At 46.6% G+C, this 20,384-nt stretch overlaps 1 protein-coding gene across 2 annotated transcripts in view; it reads right to left on the reverse strand.

Annotated features, from left to right (window-relative positions):
• SMAP1 (small ArfGAP 1) overlaps positions 1 to 20,384 on the reverse strand; it is a 183,387-nt gene that overhangs the window by 9,947 nt on the left and 153,056 nt on the right. For both annotated transcript variants that reach the window (XM_040261404.1, XM_040261403.1), the window contains one exon: positions 1,039 to 1,166. In XM_040261404.1, the coding sequence (XP_040117338.1) occupies positions 1,039 to 1,166 (128 nt within the window). The remainder of the gene's footprint in view (positions 1 to 1,038; positions 1,167 to 20,384) is intronic.

Genomic DNA, 20,384 nt, shown 5'->3' on the forward strand with positions numbered 1-20,384 from the left:
ACAGACATAGAAAACAAAGTTACGGTCACCAAAAGGGAAAGAGAAGGGGAGGAATAAATTAGGAGTTTGGGATTAACATACACACACTGCTGTGTCTAAAACAGACAAACATCTAGGACCTACTGTATAGCATGGGGAACTATACTTAATATTTTATAATCACCTGTAAGGAAAAGGGATCTGAAAAAGAACATGTATGTATAACTGAATCACTTAAACCTGAAACTAACACAGCATTGTAAATCAACTATAATTTTTTTAAAAAAAGAATAAAGGCAAAAAAGAAAAAAAAAAGAAAAAAAAAAACATGAAATTCCATGTAATGTTAAGAAGGTAAGTCAAAATTTCTTAATCATTGATACTTTTAAAAAATCTTGATCACTAATATTTTCTAAATAATTTTTTTAAAATCATCAAAATTAAAAAGTAAGGAACGTTTGCTAAAAAATCATGTCTTTGTCTTCATTAAAAAAAGAATATGAGTATTGAGTTTGCTAGAATTTCTTGTTCTGGATTTTCCTGCACCAATGAACACAAATGAACTTATTCACAAACAGAAGGAAACACTGTCCAGGGCTGGATTGACAGGAGCACAAGAACAAAAGCAGCTGGCTTCTAGTACATGTTCACATTCCCACAGTTCAAAAACCTCTTATGGAAGTATCGTGTGGATCACAGGCAGGGCTGAAACAGTTCGACTTCCCTCACTTACTCATTCTAAACTCTGTCTAAAAAATAAGCGTCAACAAACTTCAGACGGTGACTACTTAGGCTTTGTGGGTCACAGAGTATCTACTACTACCTAGCTGCAAATTCTCAACTTGGCTTCCGCCGTGGAAAGCAGCCACAAACAATGCGTAGGTAAAAGCAGCGGCTGTGCTCCAATCACACTTTGTCTGCAAAAACAAGCTGCAGGCTTAGCTTGTCAACTCCTGGCCTAAAGATCAGGAGGCTTTCAAATCAGAAACAATTCAAAATGGAAACTTTCCAAAAAGGAAATACACAGTGATCCTGTAAAAGCACACTCTCACACAATACCTGAGCCGGGGGCATGACAGTTGCAGGTAAGGGGTTAGAGATCATCGGTCCAAAGATGTCCAGGTCATCGTTCAGGGCTGTCCCCAAGACTGCGCTCCCATTGGTCACCGGTGCCTCGGCAGGCCCATCTGAAAAGAGCACAGAGTCTCATCCTAAAGGTTATAGAACCTCTTTAAAGTACCTGGAACACGGCATTATTCTAAAACTTAACATATGGTTAAAAGTTCAGAATGTTAACAACAAAATATATACGCCCTCCTTTAAAAAAACAAACAAACAAAATATATATATGCCCACCTCTTACCCAGGCTATACCCTCTTTCCCAAAGAAACCACTTTTGGTTTTATTTGTTCTCAAAGAAACAGTCTTTACCCACTGGTTTCTAGGTATGTATGCAAACCCTTTTTCACCAGTGGTACTACACTATTCACACTATTCTGTGTCCTGATGCTTCCTTACATGTAAGGTGCTGTTCTGAGTAATTTACATTTATTAATTCATCTAATCCCCATAACCATATGGGGACTGGATGAGAGAGACCCACTTTTGAGGCAACCAGCTAAGCTGGGATTTGACACCATGTTCCTACAAAGGCTGCTTCTTCATAAAGGCACCCATGTGTGTTTCCAATAGTACTTTATATCATGTTTTCTTAATCTTGGAAATAAATATTAATGACTTTAAATTTCTGAAATGTTAAAGTTATATAAGGGATAGAAAGAAAACAAATGTACCCTACATACTGATTCTGTAGGATGTATCACAAAATACTGAAATAAATCCTTTCTTTATTCGAACATGGTGACCTTCAGCAATGGCCCCAGATCAGCCCCCTGCTCACCCTCACAGCTCTCATATCCCCTCCTCATGGCAGCCCAGAACTTACAAGGTGTGAAGTGGGGGCTCGAGTGGGATGCAAGGCAGAGAGCTGTGAGACCGGGGTTCAGGGAATGGGGCCCGGCCACAGCTCAGTCCTCTGGGCACAACCTCGAGGAACAGTTAGAATATCACAACTCCATCTCCAGGGACTTACATCCCAATCAAGCTTCTACTTTAACAGCTTCCAATCACATTTTGGAAAAGAAGTCCTTTCCATCAGAGGGGATTGGAATGGAAAAGAAGAAAGTCAAGAGATACTTGGGAGTAAAAGGCAAATTAGGCCTTGGAGTACAAAATGAAGCAGGGCAAAGGCTAACAGAGTTTTGCCAAGAGAACACACTGGTCATAGCAAACACCCTCTTCCAACAACACAAGAGACGTATCTACACATGGGTATCACCAGAGATGGTCAACACCAAAATCAGATTGATTATATTCTTTGAGGTCAAAGATGGAGAAGCTCTATACTATAGTCAGCAAAAACAAGACTGGGAGCTGACTGTGGCTCAGATCATGAGCTCCTTATTGCCAAATTCAGACTGAAATTGAAGAAATTAGGGGAAAACACCAGGCCATTAACATATGACCTAAATCAAATCCCTTATGATCATACAGTGGTCAAGGGATTAGATCTGACAGAGTGCCTGAAGAATTATGGATGGAGTTTCATGATATTATACAGGAGGTGGTGATCAAAACAATGGCCAAGAAAAAGAAATGAAAAAAGGGAAAATGGCTGTCTGAGAAGGTCTTACAAATAGCTAAGAAGAGAAGTGAAAGGCAAAGGAGAAAAAGAAAGATATACCCATCTGAATGCAGAGTTCCACTGAACAGCAAGGAGAGATAAGAAAGGCTTCTTAAGTGAACAACGCAGAGATAGAGGAACAACAGAATGGGAAAGACTAGAGATCTCTTCAAGAAAATGAGAGATATCAAGGGAACATTTCAAGCAAAGATGCGTACAATAAAGGACAGAAATGATATGGACCTAACAGAAACATAAAAAGAGGTGGCAAGAAAACAGAAGAACTATATAAAAAAGATCTTAATGACCCAGATAACCATGATGGTGTGATCACTCACCTAGAGCCAGACATCCTACAGTGCAAAGTCAAGTTGGCCTTTGGAAACATCACTACAAACAAAGCTAGTGGAGGTGATGGAACTCCACCTGAGCTGTTTCAAATCCTAAGAGATGTTGCTGCTGAACTGCTGCACTCAGTATGCCTGCAAATGTGGAAAACTCAGTAATGGCCACAGGACTAGAAAAGGTCAATTTTCATTTCAATCACAAAGAAAGGCAATGCCAAACAATGTTCAAACTACTGCGCAATTGCACTCATTTCACGTGCAAGTAAAGTAATGCTCAACATTTTCCAAGCCAGGCTTCAACAGTACATGAATCGAGAACTTCCAGATGTTCAAGCTGGATTTAGAAAAGGCAGAGAAACCAGAGATCTAATTGCCAGTGTCCACTGGATCATAGAAAAAGCAAGAGAGTTCCAGAAAAACATCTACTTCTGCTTCACTGACTACGCTAAAGCCTTTGTGTGGATCACAACAAGTTGTGGAAAATTCTTAAAGAGATGGGAATACCAGACCACCTTACCTGCCTCCTGTGAAATCTGTATGCAGGTCAAGAAGCAACAGTTAGAACTGGACATGGAACAGTGGACTACTTCCAAATTGAGAAAGGAGTACATCAAGGCTGTATACTGCCACCCTGCTTATTTAACTTTTATGCAGGGTGAGAAATGCCAGGCTGGATGAAGCACAAGCTGGAATCAAGACTGCCAGGAGAAATATCAATAACCTCAAATACAGAGATGACACCACCCTTATGGCAGAAAATAAAGAGGAACTAAAGAGTCTCTTGATGAAGGTGAAAGAGGAGAGCAAAAAAGTTGGCTTAAAACTCAACATTCAAACAACTAAGATCATGGCATCTGGTCCCATCACTTCATGGCAATAGATGGGGAAATAACACAAACAGTGATGGACTTTATTTTCTTGGGCTTTAAAATCACTGCAGATGGTGACTGCAGCCACAAAATTAAAAGACGCTTGCTCCTTGGAAGCAAAGTTATGACCAACCTGGACAGGATATTAAAAAGCAGAGACATTAGTTTGCCAACAAAGGTAGGTCTAGTCAAAGCTATGGTTTTTCCAGTATTCATGTACAGATGTGAGAGTTGGACTCTAAAGAAAGCTGAGTGTGGAAGAATTGATGGTTTTGAACTGTGGTGTTGGAGAAGACTGTGGAGAGTCCTTTGGACAACAAGGAGATACAACCAGTCAATCCTAATGGAAATCAGTCCTGAATATTCACTGGAAGGACTGATGCTGAAGCTGAAACTCCAATACTTTGGCCACCTGACGTAAAGAACTGACTCCTTGGAAAAGACCCTGATGCTGGGAAAGATTGAAGGCAGGCGGAGAAGGGGATGACAGAGGATGAGACGGTTGGATGGCATCACTGACTTGATGGACTTGAGTTTGAGTAAGCTCCAGGAGATGGTGAAGGCCAGGGAAGCCTTGTGTACTTCAGTCAATGGGGTCACAATGAGTTGGACACGACTGAGCATCTGAACAGCAACAACAACAATCTCTTTTGATCTCTGATGAACCATACATGTCTGAAAGGCACACAGGTATCTTCTAAAACCTCTTCAAAATGAGGTGGATGGACATCTTGCATAGAGTAGGACTTCAAATATCGGGCAAATTTAATGGAAGATCTACCATATACTGGGTATTTCTATCACAACCCATAGGAACTCACAGATTTCTTCTCTTTCTTGAAGTGTAACTATGGAATTAGTACCTTTTATTTCCTCATTTAAGCTTCAGGGAAACAACTCATCATTAATTTCAAGGAATAAAGGGTCACGATAATCTTTACTACTTAATTTGTAAAACTGTGTGTGAAAACCATGAAAGGTCAGTTTGGAAGAGACCAATTGCAAATATTTCTCAATCATTAACACAGTATCAGAGCAGTAAGAAAGAAATATTCAGCGCATACATGTTTACGTGTTACACATGTTAGATCTCTATCAAGCACTATGGATAATTTAAAGCTCAAGCAATAAAACAATGCACAGACTACTACTAATTTATAATATACAGAACTTTAAGCTAACACACAACCATTACATAAAATTCAAACATGAATTACACATGAAAGTGTATTTCCCATTTCTAGCTCATTCACATCAGCAACATTCACTTTGAAATTAGACCTCTTTAAAGAGCTACTGTCTGTTTTTCAGTCCATTACCAGCGCAGCACATCAGACAGTACATCAGACAGAGCAGTACGTGAACCAGAAGTAACGTATTTTAGAAAGACAGGGTTTCCTAGGTTAAAAACACAAACAAAGAACGTGTTCTCTGCGGTGGCATCACAACTCAGTAAGGAAGCTCAGACAGCACACGGGCATGTGTCAGCGGTGCGTGCACTCCTAAGCTGCAGAGCAGAGGACAGGGAGACCACCTCATCAGACTTGTTCCCTCTATCACGTGAACAAGGAAGCACTGCCATAGCAGGAGACACGACCACAGCACACACAACTCACCCTCACAAACAGAAGCACGTCCTCCAGAACAAACCACGACCAAGAGGAAGAAAAGGAAAAAGGAAAAAAGAAAAACCCGACAAGTTGAGCCTGAATAACTACTCTCACTTTTTCAGTTAAAATTTGTTGCTTTTTTACGTAACAGCAAACACTAATAATCAGGACAAATTTATATTTCAAAAAATCTTAAGTGTAAGAAAATACTATTAACATTATTATTACTATTATTATTATTTTCGGTGAATCGGGAGAAATGCTGTCAACTGATTTTTTGCCACAGAACATGGCAGTTGACTTACACAGCCCCAGCAAGCTCAGCAAGTGATAGGTGAGAAAAAAGGCATTCATCTACTACAGGCAAATAATCTATTTTCATTCTTTTATAAACTGTATATCCTTCAGAAATCTTAAATCCGTTTGAAGCAGTACATTACATGCCACTAAGGATACTAACTTATTTATACTTTGAAGTCTAAACCCTGATCAGTACTTAGTAATACATTATCTAATCTGTAAAAAGATGTGGCACTTTACTTGGTTTTCAAAGTCTTATTTCACCTTTTACAGCCTTAGGGTCACATATGTGACTAATGAAAGAGCCAGCACTCAGTGTTTGCTTTGTGCCAAGCCTGAAAAAATACAAATACACACACATACACTTGTTCGGTCTTTATAATGCTGTGATGTGAGAGAAGGAAAGAAAGTGAAGTTGCTCAGTTGTGTCCGACTCTTTGCAATCCCATGGACTGTAGCCTACCAGGCTTCTCCGTCCATGGGATTCTCCAGGCAAAAATACTGGAGCGGGTTACCATTTCCTTCACCCAGGGATCTTTCCGACCCAGGGATCAAACCAGGGTCTCCTGCACTGGAGGCAGATGCTTTAACTTCTGAGCCACCAGGGAAGTCCATAAAAGAGGTACTAAAACTACCCTCATTTACAGATGGCAAAAAAAGTTAAACTTGTCCAGTACCACAGAGATACAACAAAGTCTCAGATTATAATCTTAAATTCAGGTTTTACTATAAAAGTGACACATTTCTGCCAAAGATGCAAACCGCACAAAAATAAAAGTTCCCTTCCACGCGTGATAGTGATGGCTACACAAAAATGTGAAAGAACTTAATGCCATGAAAACTTAAAACTGATTAAAGGGGTAAATTTTAATGTGTATTTTACCCAATTAAAAAAATCCCTATCATTCATTTTGTATGCTTATAAGCATTGAGTAAGCAGAAGGCAATGGCACCCCACTCCAGTTCTCTTGCCTGGAAAATCCCATGGACGGAGAAGCCTGGTAGGCTACAGTCCATGGGATTGCAAAGAGTCGGACATGACTGAGCGACTTCACTTTCGCTTTTTACTTTCATGCATTGGAGAAGAAAATGGCACCCCACTCCAGTGTTCTTGCCTGGAGAATCCCAGGGACGGAGGAGCCTGGTGGGCTGCCGTCTATGGGGTTGCACAGAGTCGGACACGACTGAAGCGACTTAGCAGCAGCAGCAAGCATGAGTGATAATATGCTTAAAATTATGTATATACAATGAGTTTTCTTAAATAAAATTGTGCCATGCATGCCTGGGTGGGGCAGACAGACTGCATGTGACATCACGGCATGGACCTGCGGTGACTTGCAGCTTCAGTCCTCCAGCACTGGCATGGAGGCGGCTTCCAGAGCAGAGCCCTTACAGACCCCGAGCAGCACCACGCACGGGCCCGACCCTAACGCGGCCAGGGCTCGCTTCCTCTGCGGTCATCAGCATGCCTGCTGCTCCCACCTCTGCACTGGAGAACAGCGGTATCCTCTCCTGCCACTAAGTAGTGTGTGTGCTCAGTCCTCAGGCACGGCTGACTCTTTTGTGACCCTCTGTCCATAGGATTCCCAGGCAAGAATACAGAATGGGTTGCCATTTCCTCCTCCAGGGCATCTTCCCGACCCAGGAATCGAGCCTGTGTCTCCTACACTGCATGCAGATTCTTTACCACTGAGCCACCAGGGAAGCCTTTTATATACAAACTGGCCTTTGGAAATCTCAGAAGGGCATTCCAGACAAAAACAAAGTGGGGCTTTCTTGGTAATCACCTCCAGCAGCGAGTGAAGCTGCCATGAAAGTCAACTTACACGAGCCCAAGGGACTTTGGGATCCTTTAGAATGAGGCGGTGGAAGCGTCTGCTTAGGGACCATGGTCTCTATGCCAACCCTGATATCTGTGTTGAGTGACTGGGGAAGACCTTCTCTGGGCTCCACAAGCCTAAGGTGAAGAACTCTCCCAGGCCCATGTCCCGCCTCACAGAGAGCATGGGAACACACCTGTCCTCTCCTTTCTCCCCCGAAGTCTCCGCTCCATAGGATCCTCTAACATGATGCAGTAAAACCCCCCTTGATTCTCCTTGTTACTAAAAAGCCAAGCATTCACACACTCTCTACAAAGAATTCTCAAATCACCTCAAAACTTTTATTTTTTACTACAGGATAAGATCTTGTTTTTTTACCTGTTTTTTTCTCCATATTTTAAGCTATGTGATTGAAGTACCTCTGTTAACAGTTTCCTGATAAAAAGCTGGTTAAAATTTTATCTGTCAATAGATCACTTAGATAATATAATGTATGGGTTTTCTGTTGGTTTTTCAGGTACAGCAGATGGAGATTTTGTAACAAAGGGTTGTTACATGGCAAGAGGGTAATGATAAAATTGAAGTTTATCATTCCTTTGCATGTTAACAATTTGAAGCCTGGAGAAAATGTTCAAGATTAAAACTTGATGCTCAACCTTTAAAAAACACTTCTATTTTTTATTTTCAGGATTTAAATAGGACAACTGAAGACTATATTACCATCATTATAAACATGACCTGTTCCCTAAAGTTTTTAAAAGAATATTCACATGCTATCACTTCTGTCTGTATAAAGCATGGGAAGGGCTTCCCTTCATTACCTCCAGTTTCAGAAACGCAGGGCCCAGAGATTAAAGACTTGGAGTCAATTCTCTACTGAAGCAGCAAAACTTGGACTAGAACCAAGTCTTCCAACCCCAAGACTAGTGAGGCTGTTTTCTTTAAGCTGCATTGCACAAAAGTCATGTAGTTACAACCGTATATAACGACAAAGAAACCATCTAAAACTCTGAAAATTAGAAACCAGCTTTTAGTTAATAATAATCTGTGCTGTTAAGAGAAGCAGTGAGGTGACCAGCTCGGAAACCGCTGCACATCATAGCCTCAGAGCCGTCTCTCCCTGTGGCGTCCTCCGCTGAGCCCGGCGCCTCCCGGGTGCACAGCGCGGGAGCAGGCAGCATGGCCACAGCGGGCGCTGGGCTGCAGGCGGACACAGGCAGCCCCGACACCAGCCCTTGCCACCCAGCACGGCCTCCTCCCCAAGTGCCCACCAGCAGCACAGGCTCTGCTGGCTAAGGGAAAGCTCAGAGACCACAAAAGCCACGGAACAACAAGGTGTTAGAAAAGCTTTTCAGATAAATATTCTAAAATTTAGAAAGAACGAGTCTTACTCAAATTAAATGGTTTACATACTGTAAATTGGTATAATTTAAGAAAAATTATTAAATCCACATCAGTTACCTCTGGTTTGTACAGATATGTGCACACACACCCACACAAATGAAAACTCTCCCCTTCCAGGGAGGAGGGGGCCAAACACAGTGTATGTGTGTGTGTAGAAGCCACGTGTGTGGATATAGAAGCCATGCGTGTGTGTAGAAGATGTGTGTGTAGAAGCCGTGTGTGTGTGTAGAAGCTGTGTATGTGTGTAGAAGCCGTCTGTGTGTGTGCACAGAAGCTGTCTGTGTGTGTGCACGTGTGTAGAAACCGTGTGTGTTTGTGTGTAGAAGCCGTCTGTGTGTGTGTGCACGGGTGTGTGTAGAAGCCGTCTGTGCCAACAGTACGTCAGGACTGGGCTCCCTGCTAGGGGAGGAGCGATGCTGCTCCATCAACAGGCAGAAACAGCAGCCAGTGGACAAGACGCGTAATTGGAGCGCGGAGTACAAGAAAGCCCGAGGCAAATGAAGAAACTTAGCTGGGACAACATCATAACGAATGGTAACGAAGCACGAAGGACCCCTTGAAGAGGCAATGAGCAAACAGAAGAAATCAGGACAGCGCGCTGAAGAGAAGAAATTCTAGTCTCAACGGCACGGCATCAAGTTTACAACCAGCTGCTTGTGGGTAACTAACTGTTCTTTCTCCTTTACCTTAAGATTTCAGACTAATGTTGGTAGAGGACAGTTTATACTGCACACATTCCAGAAATTCAAAAGAAAGCTTAAATGTTTTGAGCTAAAGAAAGCAAGCTGTTAAAAATCAGTGCTGCAGCTCACATGAACAGAAGGTCTGCGCAGCACGCAAATATGACAACCTTGTGAAGGCCATTCCTACCAACGAGAAACCCTCGGGGCAGCTGTCTATTATTAGCCTTGGGTATATCAGAACTCATCTATCTGACACCGAAAATCCAAGTGAGTTAACAGTAAACAAAGCACTTAAAACAATCTTTAGTGCCTTCTTCTTGGTCTACTCCAAGTGCCTTTGAATGATATTGTGTATAAACTAAATTTGGATTTTAATGACATTTTTAACACTAACATTTTTAACTTCTATTGCCAAGTACTCTGATCACGCTTTATATGAAGAGTCTGAGTTAAATCCTCACATCACCTCCAGCAACCTTTACACAGTAAGACTGGGATTTCAACACACCTCTGCTAGTATAGCTGGAAAACTCCACTACTCTCACCCTTCCGAGCAGCTTCTGCTGGTACCCCCAAACAGAAGCAGTGCCCTTCACTTGTCCCAGGTTAAACCAGCTCTCGGGGCAGCTGTCCCGCCTCCCAGGAAGAGGGCACCAAGGGTGAGGCTGGCCTCGCTGCCCAACTGGGCACAGTCCCAGCTTCCTGCTGAGCCCACAAGACCGAGGCCCTCTCCGCACCCCGCCCCCGCAGCCAGTCCACCCCGGCTGGCGGGCCAGACAGAGCCTGGACTCCTCCCCAGTGCAGGCGCCTTCCTGACGCGGCGTTCGGTCTGCGCCGGCATCCGAACACACTGAGCACGCTCTCCCGGCACCGTGCCCACAGTCGAGCACCCCCGTCCACCCTCGGCCCTCTCAGAGAGACGGGGGCTGCCTCCTCAACAGATGCCTGGCACAAAGCAGATACTCAACAAATGGCTGATGAAATGCTTTCCAAACACACATCAGAACGCTTCTTGGTGACAGTGGCACCATGGGGTAAAACTGTTAGGGGAAGCCCACAGACTGAAACCGCCCACCACGGCCAGGCACCATAGTAACCATTTGCATGAGCTGTTTTACCACAGGAAGTCCTGGTAAGGAGGAACTAATAAGCCTCCACCAACAGGAAGAGTTCGGGAAAGGTCAAAAGGAGACACCACCTGTCCGACCACCTCCCAGAATCCTCTCTGGCGTCCATCTTGGCTGAACAAGCCATGCACCACCAGGAAGGACTCTGAGTCAGAATGATCTACTAAAGACAACCCGGAGACTAATCCCAGCACCATAAAACCCAATACTGCAAGCCATGTGACAGAGCAGTTCTCCTGGGTTCGCTTACCCTCCTGCTCTCCACCCGGATGCCCTTTTCCAATAAAATCTCTTGCTTTTTCAGCACGTCTCCTCGGACAACTCATTTCCGAGTGTTAGACAAGAGCCCAGTTTCGGGCCCTGGAAGGGGTCCCCCTTCCTGCAACAAAAGGACAGGCAGGCAGGTGATCCTACTTCTGTTGGGAGAAAAAGGAAACAATGACTCAGTGTGAAAAGTCCCGGCAGTAGGGTTACAAACCCTTCTCGGTCCCCATCCTACTCAACCATGCCATGTTTGACCCTGGCTGATCCTTCCTCCCTGGAAACCTCCTCTGAGTCCACATCTTCCCAGAAGACCCTGCAGCCCCTGCGATGGAGACCCCTGCCGCTCCTCCCAGTCTCCCCGCCACAGCCCCACACCCCACAGGCTTCCATGCAGCGTCTGCACCCTGCTGAAATCCCTCCCTGGCTTCCTCTCTCCAGGCCACCGTGGCAGTGAGGTCGCAGTTGTCCCTCTAAATCAGAACTGCGTCCTCGAGCGACACTCTGCCCATGGCCCAGAGCACTGCTACAGTCACAGTTCTGTGCACGCACACGCGCACACACACACACGCCTGCTCACATCTCAGGCAGCCTCCTCACCGACTCCACTCCCCTGTCCCACAGCTCTGCTCCAAGCACCTCCCTGAGGGGGGCCTCTGAGAAGGATGCAGTTAAATCACAAGACACTTTATAAAGGGGAGGCCCAAGGACCCAGTTGTCTGGGGGTTGCTGGTCTTTCCCAGCTGCCACTCACTCTAAATACAACCCCAGAACACAGGCGGTTTTGCCTGACATCACTTTGCACAGCATGGAAAACTCATCTACCTCTGACCAGCAGAAGAAGTAAGGCCTGAATTGAGAAAAATAACGTGTAAATTGCGAACTTCAGCATTATGCCAGGTTTCACACTGCACTTTCACAGCCAGCCTCTTCCACAGTCCCACTCTTCCCTAAGCAACAGTTCTGTCTCCTCGTTTCTAGATTGCACGCGTATGCACCCCCCAACTTGTACTACTAGACACACACAGAGCCACTTTCTCTGGAATTTACCAGAGTTCCATGAACTCGCCTGTGCTCAATAAATATTAACTGAATTCATCCTTTACCTGAATGTCAGTGGCATTAGCTGGTCATAATCTATTTGCACAAATAATGAAAAAAAAGTCACAGAGTTATATGCTGCTGCTGCTAAGTCACTTCAGTCGGGTCCGACTCTGTGCAACCCCATAGACGGCAGCCCACCAGGCTCCCCCGTCCTTGGGATTCTCCAGGCAAGAATACTGGAGTGGGTTGCCATTGCCTTCTCCAACGCATGCATGCATGCTGAGTCGCTTCAGTCAGGTCTGACTCTGTGAGACCCCACAGACAGCAGCCCACCAGGCTCCTCTGTCCACAGGATTCTCCAGGCAAGAACACTGGAGTGAGCTGCCATTTCCTTCTCCAATGCATGAAAGTGAATAGTGAAAGTGAAGTCGCTCAGTCGTGTCCGACTCTTAGCGACCCCATGGACTGCAGCCCACCAGGCTCCTCTGTCCATGGGATTTTCCAGGAAAGAGTACTGAAGTGGGTTGCCACTGCCTTCTCCAACAGAGTTATATGAGATTTCTTATATTACTAATCTAGCATAGGCAGATAAAAACATGATAAGTAAGTGATGCTATGTTTTTCATTACTGTTCCTGACTGAGTGTGAACACTTAGCCTTGAGCACACCCTTGGACACCGAAAACTGCCAACTCTAATTCTTCACTGGTAACTACTGAGACATCACCCTAGGGAGGAGTAAGTCTAAGTGGAAACGGATTAAAGAAGGCTGCTTCCATGAGGCATAGTGAAACACTCTCCTTAGTGGCAAAACTCCTTAAAGCTTTATAAATTTTCATATTACTCAAAGAACCCTTTTTCTTTTCCACACAAGAAACCATTTAAAGCTGTTTCCTTTATAAAAAATGTTACTTGGAATTCTCTGGATTTAAACACACTTGGCTTTATGAAATGAAATAAACTCCCATGTGTGTTACTTTGTAAACTCAAGTCATAAATGTTCATTTGAAGCATGTTAATTTTCAGGCTTCAAATTGTTCTCAAAAGCTTAAAGAAAGATGACTGAGTTAAGTGAAGCTGTTTACTTTTAATCTTCAGTTAATTTTTTACTGCTAAGTAGGGTTTCCCTACTGGGGGTACTGGGGGTAAGAACCCATCTGCCAACGCAGGAGACATAAGAGAAGCAGGCTCAATCCCTGGATCGAGAAGATCTTCTGGAGGAGGGCATGGCAACCCACTCCAGTCTTCTTGCCTGGAGAATCCCATGGACAGTTGCTAAGAGTTGGACACGACTGAACTGACTTAGCATGCACACACTGCTAACGAGGTGGCCTCTAGGCTAACCTACTCAACTGACTGAGAGGCCTCACAGCTGGTGTGAGCCCTCCTGCTCCGTCTGTCCCTCCCGTTCCGAGCTGCACTTCCTGCAAATCAGGTCAGCTCGCCCTGTGGCCAGCGCTGTGCCCAGCGTCTGCCTGGTGCGGTGGCATCCCCCGAGGCCCCAGACATGCTCGTCCTGCCCCAGGCACATCACTGTGGTGCGTGCCACACTGCCCACTCAGTCACGTTCTGGATGACGACCACAGTGGTGCTTGTGTCCCCTCGCCGGTTGAAGGCCCCAGAGCCTGTGCACAGTCCCGGCACCGCCTCTAACTCCAGGGCCCCCTGTGACACACTGCATCTGTCTCCTGCACAAGTGGGTCTCACGTCTGTCTTGTATCACACGGTCCCCTGGCAGTCTCAGAATCTCACTTCCTATCAGAGCTCCACACACTGCAACTGTTAAGAACACCAGTCTGGCTCTGTAATCTACCAACTGCTTGCCTTTGAGCAACTTACTTAACCTCTGTGCCTCAGTTTCTTCACTGGTAAAGTGAAACCAATAGTAGCTCACCAACCTCAGAGCTTCTGTGAAGATCCAAGGATTCACCATGTGTAAACACTCAAAGCAGCGCCTGGCACACAGAAGGCACCATCTCCATGTTTCTTAAAGTAACGAGATGGCAATCTAACCACTGGAGTAAAAGCATCTAGCTTCAGTTCATCTATAAGCTGAGACCGGACTCTGAAGTCAGGGAGACCTGGATTTGAACCTAGCTGTCATCCAGAAGCTGGGCCTTGGAAGCCAACTTCAGTCAGCTTTGGTGTCCTTGTATGTTTTGAAACAAAAGGAAATGAAAAGGACAAGGTGTGTGTATGTGACATACTCCCCACTCTGAAGGGCTGTCAGAGGTGTGTGTCTGTGCGCGTGCATGTGTATGTGTGAGACACGTCCCCCCTCTGAAGGGCTGCAGAGGCTGACACGGTAAGGAACCGGCCTGCACGGCAGAGGCCACGCGCTGTTGCCCAGCCTCGCCTGCACCGAAAGAGGCCCCAGGACCCAACCGGCCCAGGGGACCCCGAGAACTCTGCCGGGGGCATTTTCTGGGAGCAGGTTTCACTCCTGAGAAGCCACCGTCTGGACATGGCCTTGAGGCCAGGGGCTGGGGTCTTCACTGCCCACCTGCCAACCACCAGGCAGGGCCCAAGGGTGATGGCTCAGGAAGCAGGAGGGGCCGCCGACTCCTGACCCCAAACTGCTCGCTCACACGACACTCATCAAAAGTCTCCCTGCAGCCACGTTCAGACCCTCGATGCTCAACGACTGGAAGGCACCTCGCCTACAGGCAGTGTTCACACCGTCAACGCCTGGACATCACCCCCGCCGTCACGCGCCTCACGGTCCCTGGGGCCCGGGTCTGGAGGCCGTGACACCCTCCCCCCGGGCTCTGCTGCCGGATCTCCTGCAGGCCCGCTCGCCACCCTCTGTGCCCTCCCCTCAGACTCAGGACGGCGGGTGGCAACTGCCCACAGCTGGTCTCTCCCAGCGAACAGGCACACACCTGTCTGCTTCTCCTCCACAGGTGTAATCACACACAGACAGCCAAGGCCCCTTTTTGAAAGGGTGAAATAGTCTTTAATCATTCACTGAACATACTCTCCTGAGCAGAAACAACACAAGATTTTATTAATTTCTAACCGTATCTGAGAACCACTGTTGTCGTTCAGCCACTCAGTCGTGTCTGACTCTTTGCGACCCCATGGATTGTAGCACGCCAGGCCTCCCTGTCCCTCACCATCTCCTGGAGTTTACCCCAGTTCACGTGCTCTGTGTCAGTGATGCCATCCAGCTGTCTCATCCTCTTCTTCTGCCCTCAATCTTTCCCAGCGTCACAGACTTTTCCAATGAGTCGTCCGTGTGCATCATTTGACCAAAATAATGGAGCTTCAGCATCAGTTTCTCCAGTGAATATTCGGGGTTGATCTCCCTTAAGGCTGACTGGCTTGATCTCCTTGCTGTCTAAGGGACTTTCAGGAGTCTTCTCCAGCACCACGGTTCGAAGGCACCAATTCTCTGGTGTTCTGCCTTCTTTACAGTCCAGCTCTCAGAACTGTACGTGACCATCAGGAAGACCACAGCCTTGACTATACAGACCTTTGTTGGCAGAGTGATGTCTCTGCTTTTCAACACAGTGCTTAGGTCTGTCATTGCTTTCCTGCCAAGAAGCAATCATCGTCAGATTTCATGGCTGCAGTCACCATCTGCAGTGATTTTGGAGTCCAAGAAGAGGAAACCCGTCACTATTTCCACCTTTTCCCTTCTGTTTGCCAGGCAGTAGGGGGAGGATGCCATGATCTTAAGTTTCTTTAACATTTAGTCTTAAGCCAGTCTTTCACTCTCCTCCTTCACCCTCATCAAGAGGCCCTTTAGTTCCTTTTTGCTTTCTGTGGTACCATCTGCATCCCTGACGTTGCTGAGGTTTCTCCCGCCTGTCTTGATTCCAGCCTGTAGCTCACCCAGCCCCACATTTCTCATGATGTGCTCACTGTATGGATTAAACAAACGGGGTGACAGCAGACAGCCCTGTCATACTCCTTCCTCGATCTTGAGCCCGTCAGTTGTGCCATACAGGGTTCTAACTGTTGCTTCCTGACCCGCATACAGGTTTCTCAGGAGACAGGTAAGACGGTCTGGTATTCCCATCTCTCTAAGAGCTTTCCACAGAACTGTAACAGACTATAAAATTACTTTAGGCACGTACGCTAGACAGAGCCTCCTCTCCTCCTCCCTGCCCGGACAGCAGCAGTGCACACACAACTAACCCCCAACCCGCAATTCCTCAGGCCAGGGCTCAGCCGTGGCCCAGTCCCAAACTTGTGGTACTTGTCAGTGTGTGGCCTTTGAGAAACAGAAACCTCTCTGTAGGAATTTACTGCTTTAAAGGTAATTAGAGTGCTTTCTGAAAGTATTTTATTCTTTAGTTTCTGTTCAGAAATCTTACAAACACAAAAAAATTTACAGAAAAAAAGGTAGTGTATTCACCTCCCTCATTATATAAAACTGGGACATATATTACTAGATAATTAAGCAGGTTATATATAATAGTAAAAACTATGTTTAACTATTGTTAACCCATCTGATCTTGGCTATTGTGACAAGTAAGTGCTTTTATTTCCTGAAACAGGCATGAAGGAGAAGACTTTAAAACTTGCCTAAAGCTGTATGTTCCTCTGAACTTTTCAATTAAGAAAAAACTGAGGAACCCACTATCTAAATACATCTCTGTGTAGTTCAATGTTTAAAATAACTCAAAGCTGATGAAACGTTCAGGCAGAAATGACCCTAGATGAATGTGAACAAGCAGAAGGATACAGCCGTGTAAGCGGTACAGACACCCCGAGCCACGCTCTCATCACCAAGCTCCAGCCCGCCTCTCTGTGATCTCTCCCCAGGAGTCTGTCCCCGACAGTCCCATGCACCCACGCGCCCGACAGCCTGCAGTGAAGCCTCCTGCCCCAGAGTGGGGTCTGCGGGAAGGCAAAGCTGAAGCCAGCAAGCCACGTTTCACCCCACAGCCACAGGCCTGCCATGCCTCACGGCTGGAGCGAGTGCTCGCCCTGAAGACTGCTCTCTGATGGGACCTTCTAGAAAAAGAAGTCTGAGGCCATACTAACCAGTTGCTAAGCAGTCTGTCAGCTTTTTTCTCACCAAAGCCAAGTCGTCACCAACAGAGAATGGCCATGAAGACGCGCACAGCGTGGGCCCCCGTCCTGGGAGAGCCTCACGTGCAGAGCACAGGCAAGTGGCACCCTGGCGGCGGCAGGAGCTGGTGTCAGCTCTGCTCTCAGACAGCAGGGACACGGTCTAGTCAAGCAGCCGGGCTGGCTGGGCTGACCCTCGCCAAGAGGGGCCCTAAGACCTGGCCATTTCCAAGAGCAGACGGCAGGTAACAACCAAGTATGGACCCCACTTCTAATACCAGACAGTAAGGCAGAGGAAACTGTGCTTCCACAAGCTTCCAGTGCAAATTAACACCTGAACATGAAGTCATTCTTGCAAGCACAGGCAGGAGGATAAAGGCCACTCCCAACTATCTTTAACGCCCAGCAGAGCCCAGACCCCCTCACCATCTATGCTCTTGCCAAGGGCGACGTGCCCGCCACAGGGGTGAGCGGAGCAGCTGCCACAGAGGCTGTAAGGCCTGCAAAGCCAAAAACAGTTATTCCCTTTCAGAAAAGCATTGCTGACTCTTGCTAAAAGGCACACAGAGTATTTTATGGCTTTGGGATGGGAGTAGATCAGGAAAGGGGAGCTGAGGAAAACAGGTTTATCTCAGGCCCCTGGGCTGAAACAAAAAGGTTCGCTAAAGGGCCAGTTAAATGGGAAGTTCACATTTCTAAAAAATTGCCTTGACTATCATCCTATGTGAGACTACTAAAACATGACCCCGAATACACACAGAACCCTGGGATTCCTGGCCCTCTGGGGCTGGGGAACTGAAAAGCCCTGTGGGGCTTTTCTCTGTCTTTCTTGCAAACGTGTAACGTGAAGGCCGTCTCTGCTCTCATCCACATGGGCCGGCTGTCTTTTCCACGCGGCCATAAAGCAGACCGCACGCGCCTGCTGCCCCTGCCCCAGCACACCGCCACCTGCAGGGAACCAGAGCGCCACGCTTATCCACGAGAGGCTGCCGGTCTGTCCTCATTCAGGAGCACTGCTCTCTCAAAGCCAGACAGTCTCTTCTGGAACTTAGGTGACTGGTGACCGGCAGAAGCAGACCTGTGCACGCTCTGGGTGAGGCGCCAGCCTTCCCATTGCTGCGACTTCATCAGCAAGAGCCCTAAGCCCTCCTTTTGACCCCATCACCTGCCCAGCCACCGCCAGAACTCTTCTAGCACACAGCTAGAATCATCAGGCAGCAGCAAACCCCCCAGATATGTCCTCACTCTCTCCTTTGAGCACTGCCACACCCTCCTACCGTGAGCAAAGCTTGGCTCTCCCCTCAGGACACAGTTTCCTGAAGCTCTCCCACCGCTGAAACAGGCTCACAGAGCCTCAATGAGACCCAGCCACGGCTGACATCACAGAGCCTGACACCAGAAGAGGGGAGCCGCAGTCTGAGATCCCCACGACCCAGGGACTGTGAGACCAGGAGGTAGAGGACAGGGACACACTGAGAGGAGACACGCTCTGCGACTGTGACCAGCTGGAAAGCAGGAAGGACAGCAAGTGATGCTCCACAAAGACAGCTCAGTGTTTCTGAGGTCAGAGGTCAAGTGCCAGGAGACAGGACCACGCAGCATCACCGTGGCAACAGCTGGGTGCCTGGGGCCAGTCCTGCCACCTGTCTCCCAGATCATCTCCGCACCACCATGCTTGGCCACTGGAGACCTCACGTGAGCAACTCTGCTTGTCCCAAGGGAGCAGGTTGCCTGTTCTACAAAGTCACTCCCAAAGGGAAACATCCTACACTGCTCATTGGTCAGCGAACTCTATTGGCTCCTTCTTTGAAACAGGTCCAGAGCCAGCTACCTCTTACAACTCCCCACACCACCGCCCCCTTAGCCACCACCCCCTGGCTGTGTTACTGGTCCCCCTGCCCCTACGGCAGCCTCACCTCACTACACTCGACTCTTAACACAGCAGCTAAAAGAAGTCCTGAAAAACTCAAGTCAGAGGAGGTGCTTCTTTGCTCGAATCCCTGCAATGCATTTCCAGGACACTCCAAGCAGACGTTGAAGTCCTGTCACAGTGGACCTCCCTGTCTCCCCACACCCTCCGGGTCTCACGCATCCTGGCCCCATTCATGTGGTGGCAAGACTGCCGCGGGGCCACCACACCCACCTGTCTCACCCCCACGGCCAGGGAGCCCCGACTTCCTGAGGTCCTCACTCCAGTGGGATCTCAGGGAGCCCCCAGCACCCCTAGCCCTATTTAAAATCACCACCACTCCTTTTTGTTTTAGCTACAGCACTTACCAAACACGACCCATACCACAGTTCACTTCATTATTTTATCACTGCTTCCCCAGAGAGAATGAAAGCTCCCAGAGGTCAGGCATTTTCATCTGCTCTCCTTCACAGCTCTCTGCTTAGTGTCTAGGTGCCTGGATACCAGCAGACACTTTGCGAAGAGCTGTGGGTCAGTGAGTCTGTAAGGGTAAGAGTCAGGCCTGGGTTCGATCTAACATTTCTAAGATATGAACTGGTAAACGAGGCACTAGACTGGAGAGGAGATGCTGCCGTGAAGACAAAGATGCATGCAGTCTTAAGAGGATCTATTCTTACTTTGGTAGTGAGTCTTTTTTTCCCCTCTCTCTCATTTAGAGGAAAGGAAGTAAAATACATAAATTAAGAGAACTTGTATTCAACATAATTCTATTTAGAGTGCCTGGACTGAGCCCTATTTTCAGGGCGCATAAAATCATAGTTATTTTGTTATATTTCTAATATATACCTCCTAATTTCACGACTACAAAAGATTTTTATCGATAGGGAGTATATTTGCATGATACACCAACTTCGAAGAAATGACTAAAAAACATTCAATTCTAATTCTTAAAACAGAAAACAATCTTCTTAATAAGAAGATCAATTTTTAGAAAATTTTATGAAATTCAACTCCATCCTTCAACTATCTTTTACTGTTTTCCTTTAGCCATTAATCCTTCTCTAAACTAGACAGATTTTTTTCTAAATTAATTACTGCAGAAGGCTCAGATAAAAATAACTATTTATCAAGCTACTTTAGAACAAAGAGGAGAAGCACTTAAGAAGAGCTGACATTTGCAGATAAAGACAATACAAGCACTCTTTGAATGGAAGCCTGTTTACCCGCCAGGCAGACAACATCCATCTGTCAGCCCCGAGGACAAAAATGACATTAAACTGAGCACTTCTTACTGTCATCACACACATAACGTGAACCTAGCTACTA

Source organism: Oryx dammah, unplaced genomic scaffold (assembly GCF_014754425.2).
Source record: "Oryx dammah isolate SB20612 unplaced genomic scaffold, SCBI_Odam_1.1 HiC_scaffold_19, whole genome shotgun sequence".
NCBI classification, from domain to species: domain Eukaryota; kingdom Metazoa; phylum Chordata; class Mammalia; order Artiodactyla; family Bovidae; genus Oryx; species Oryx dammah.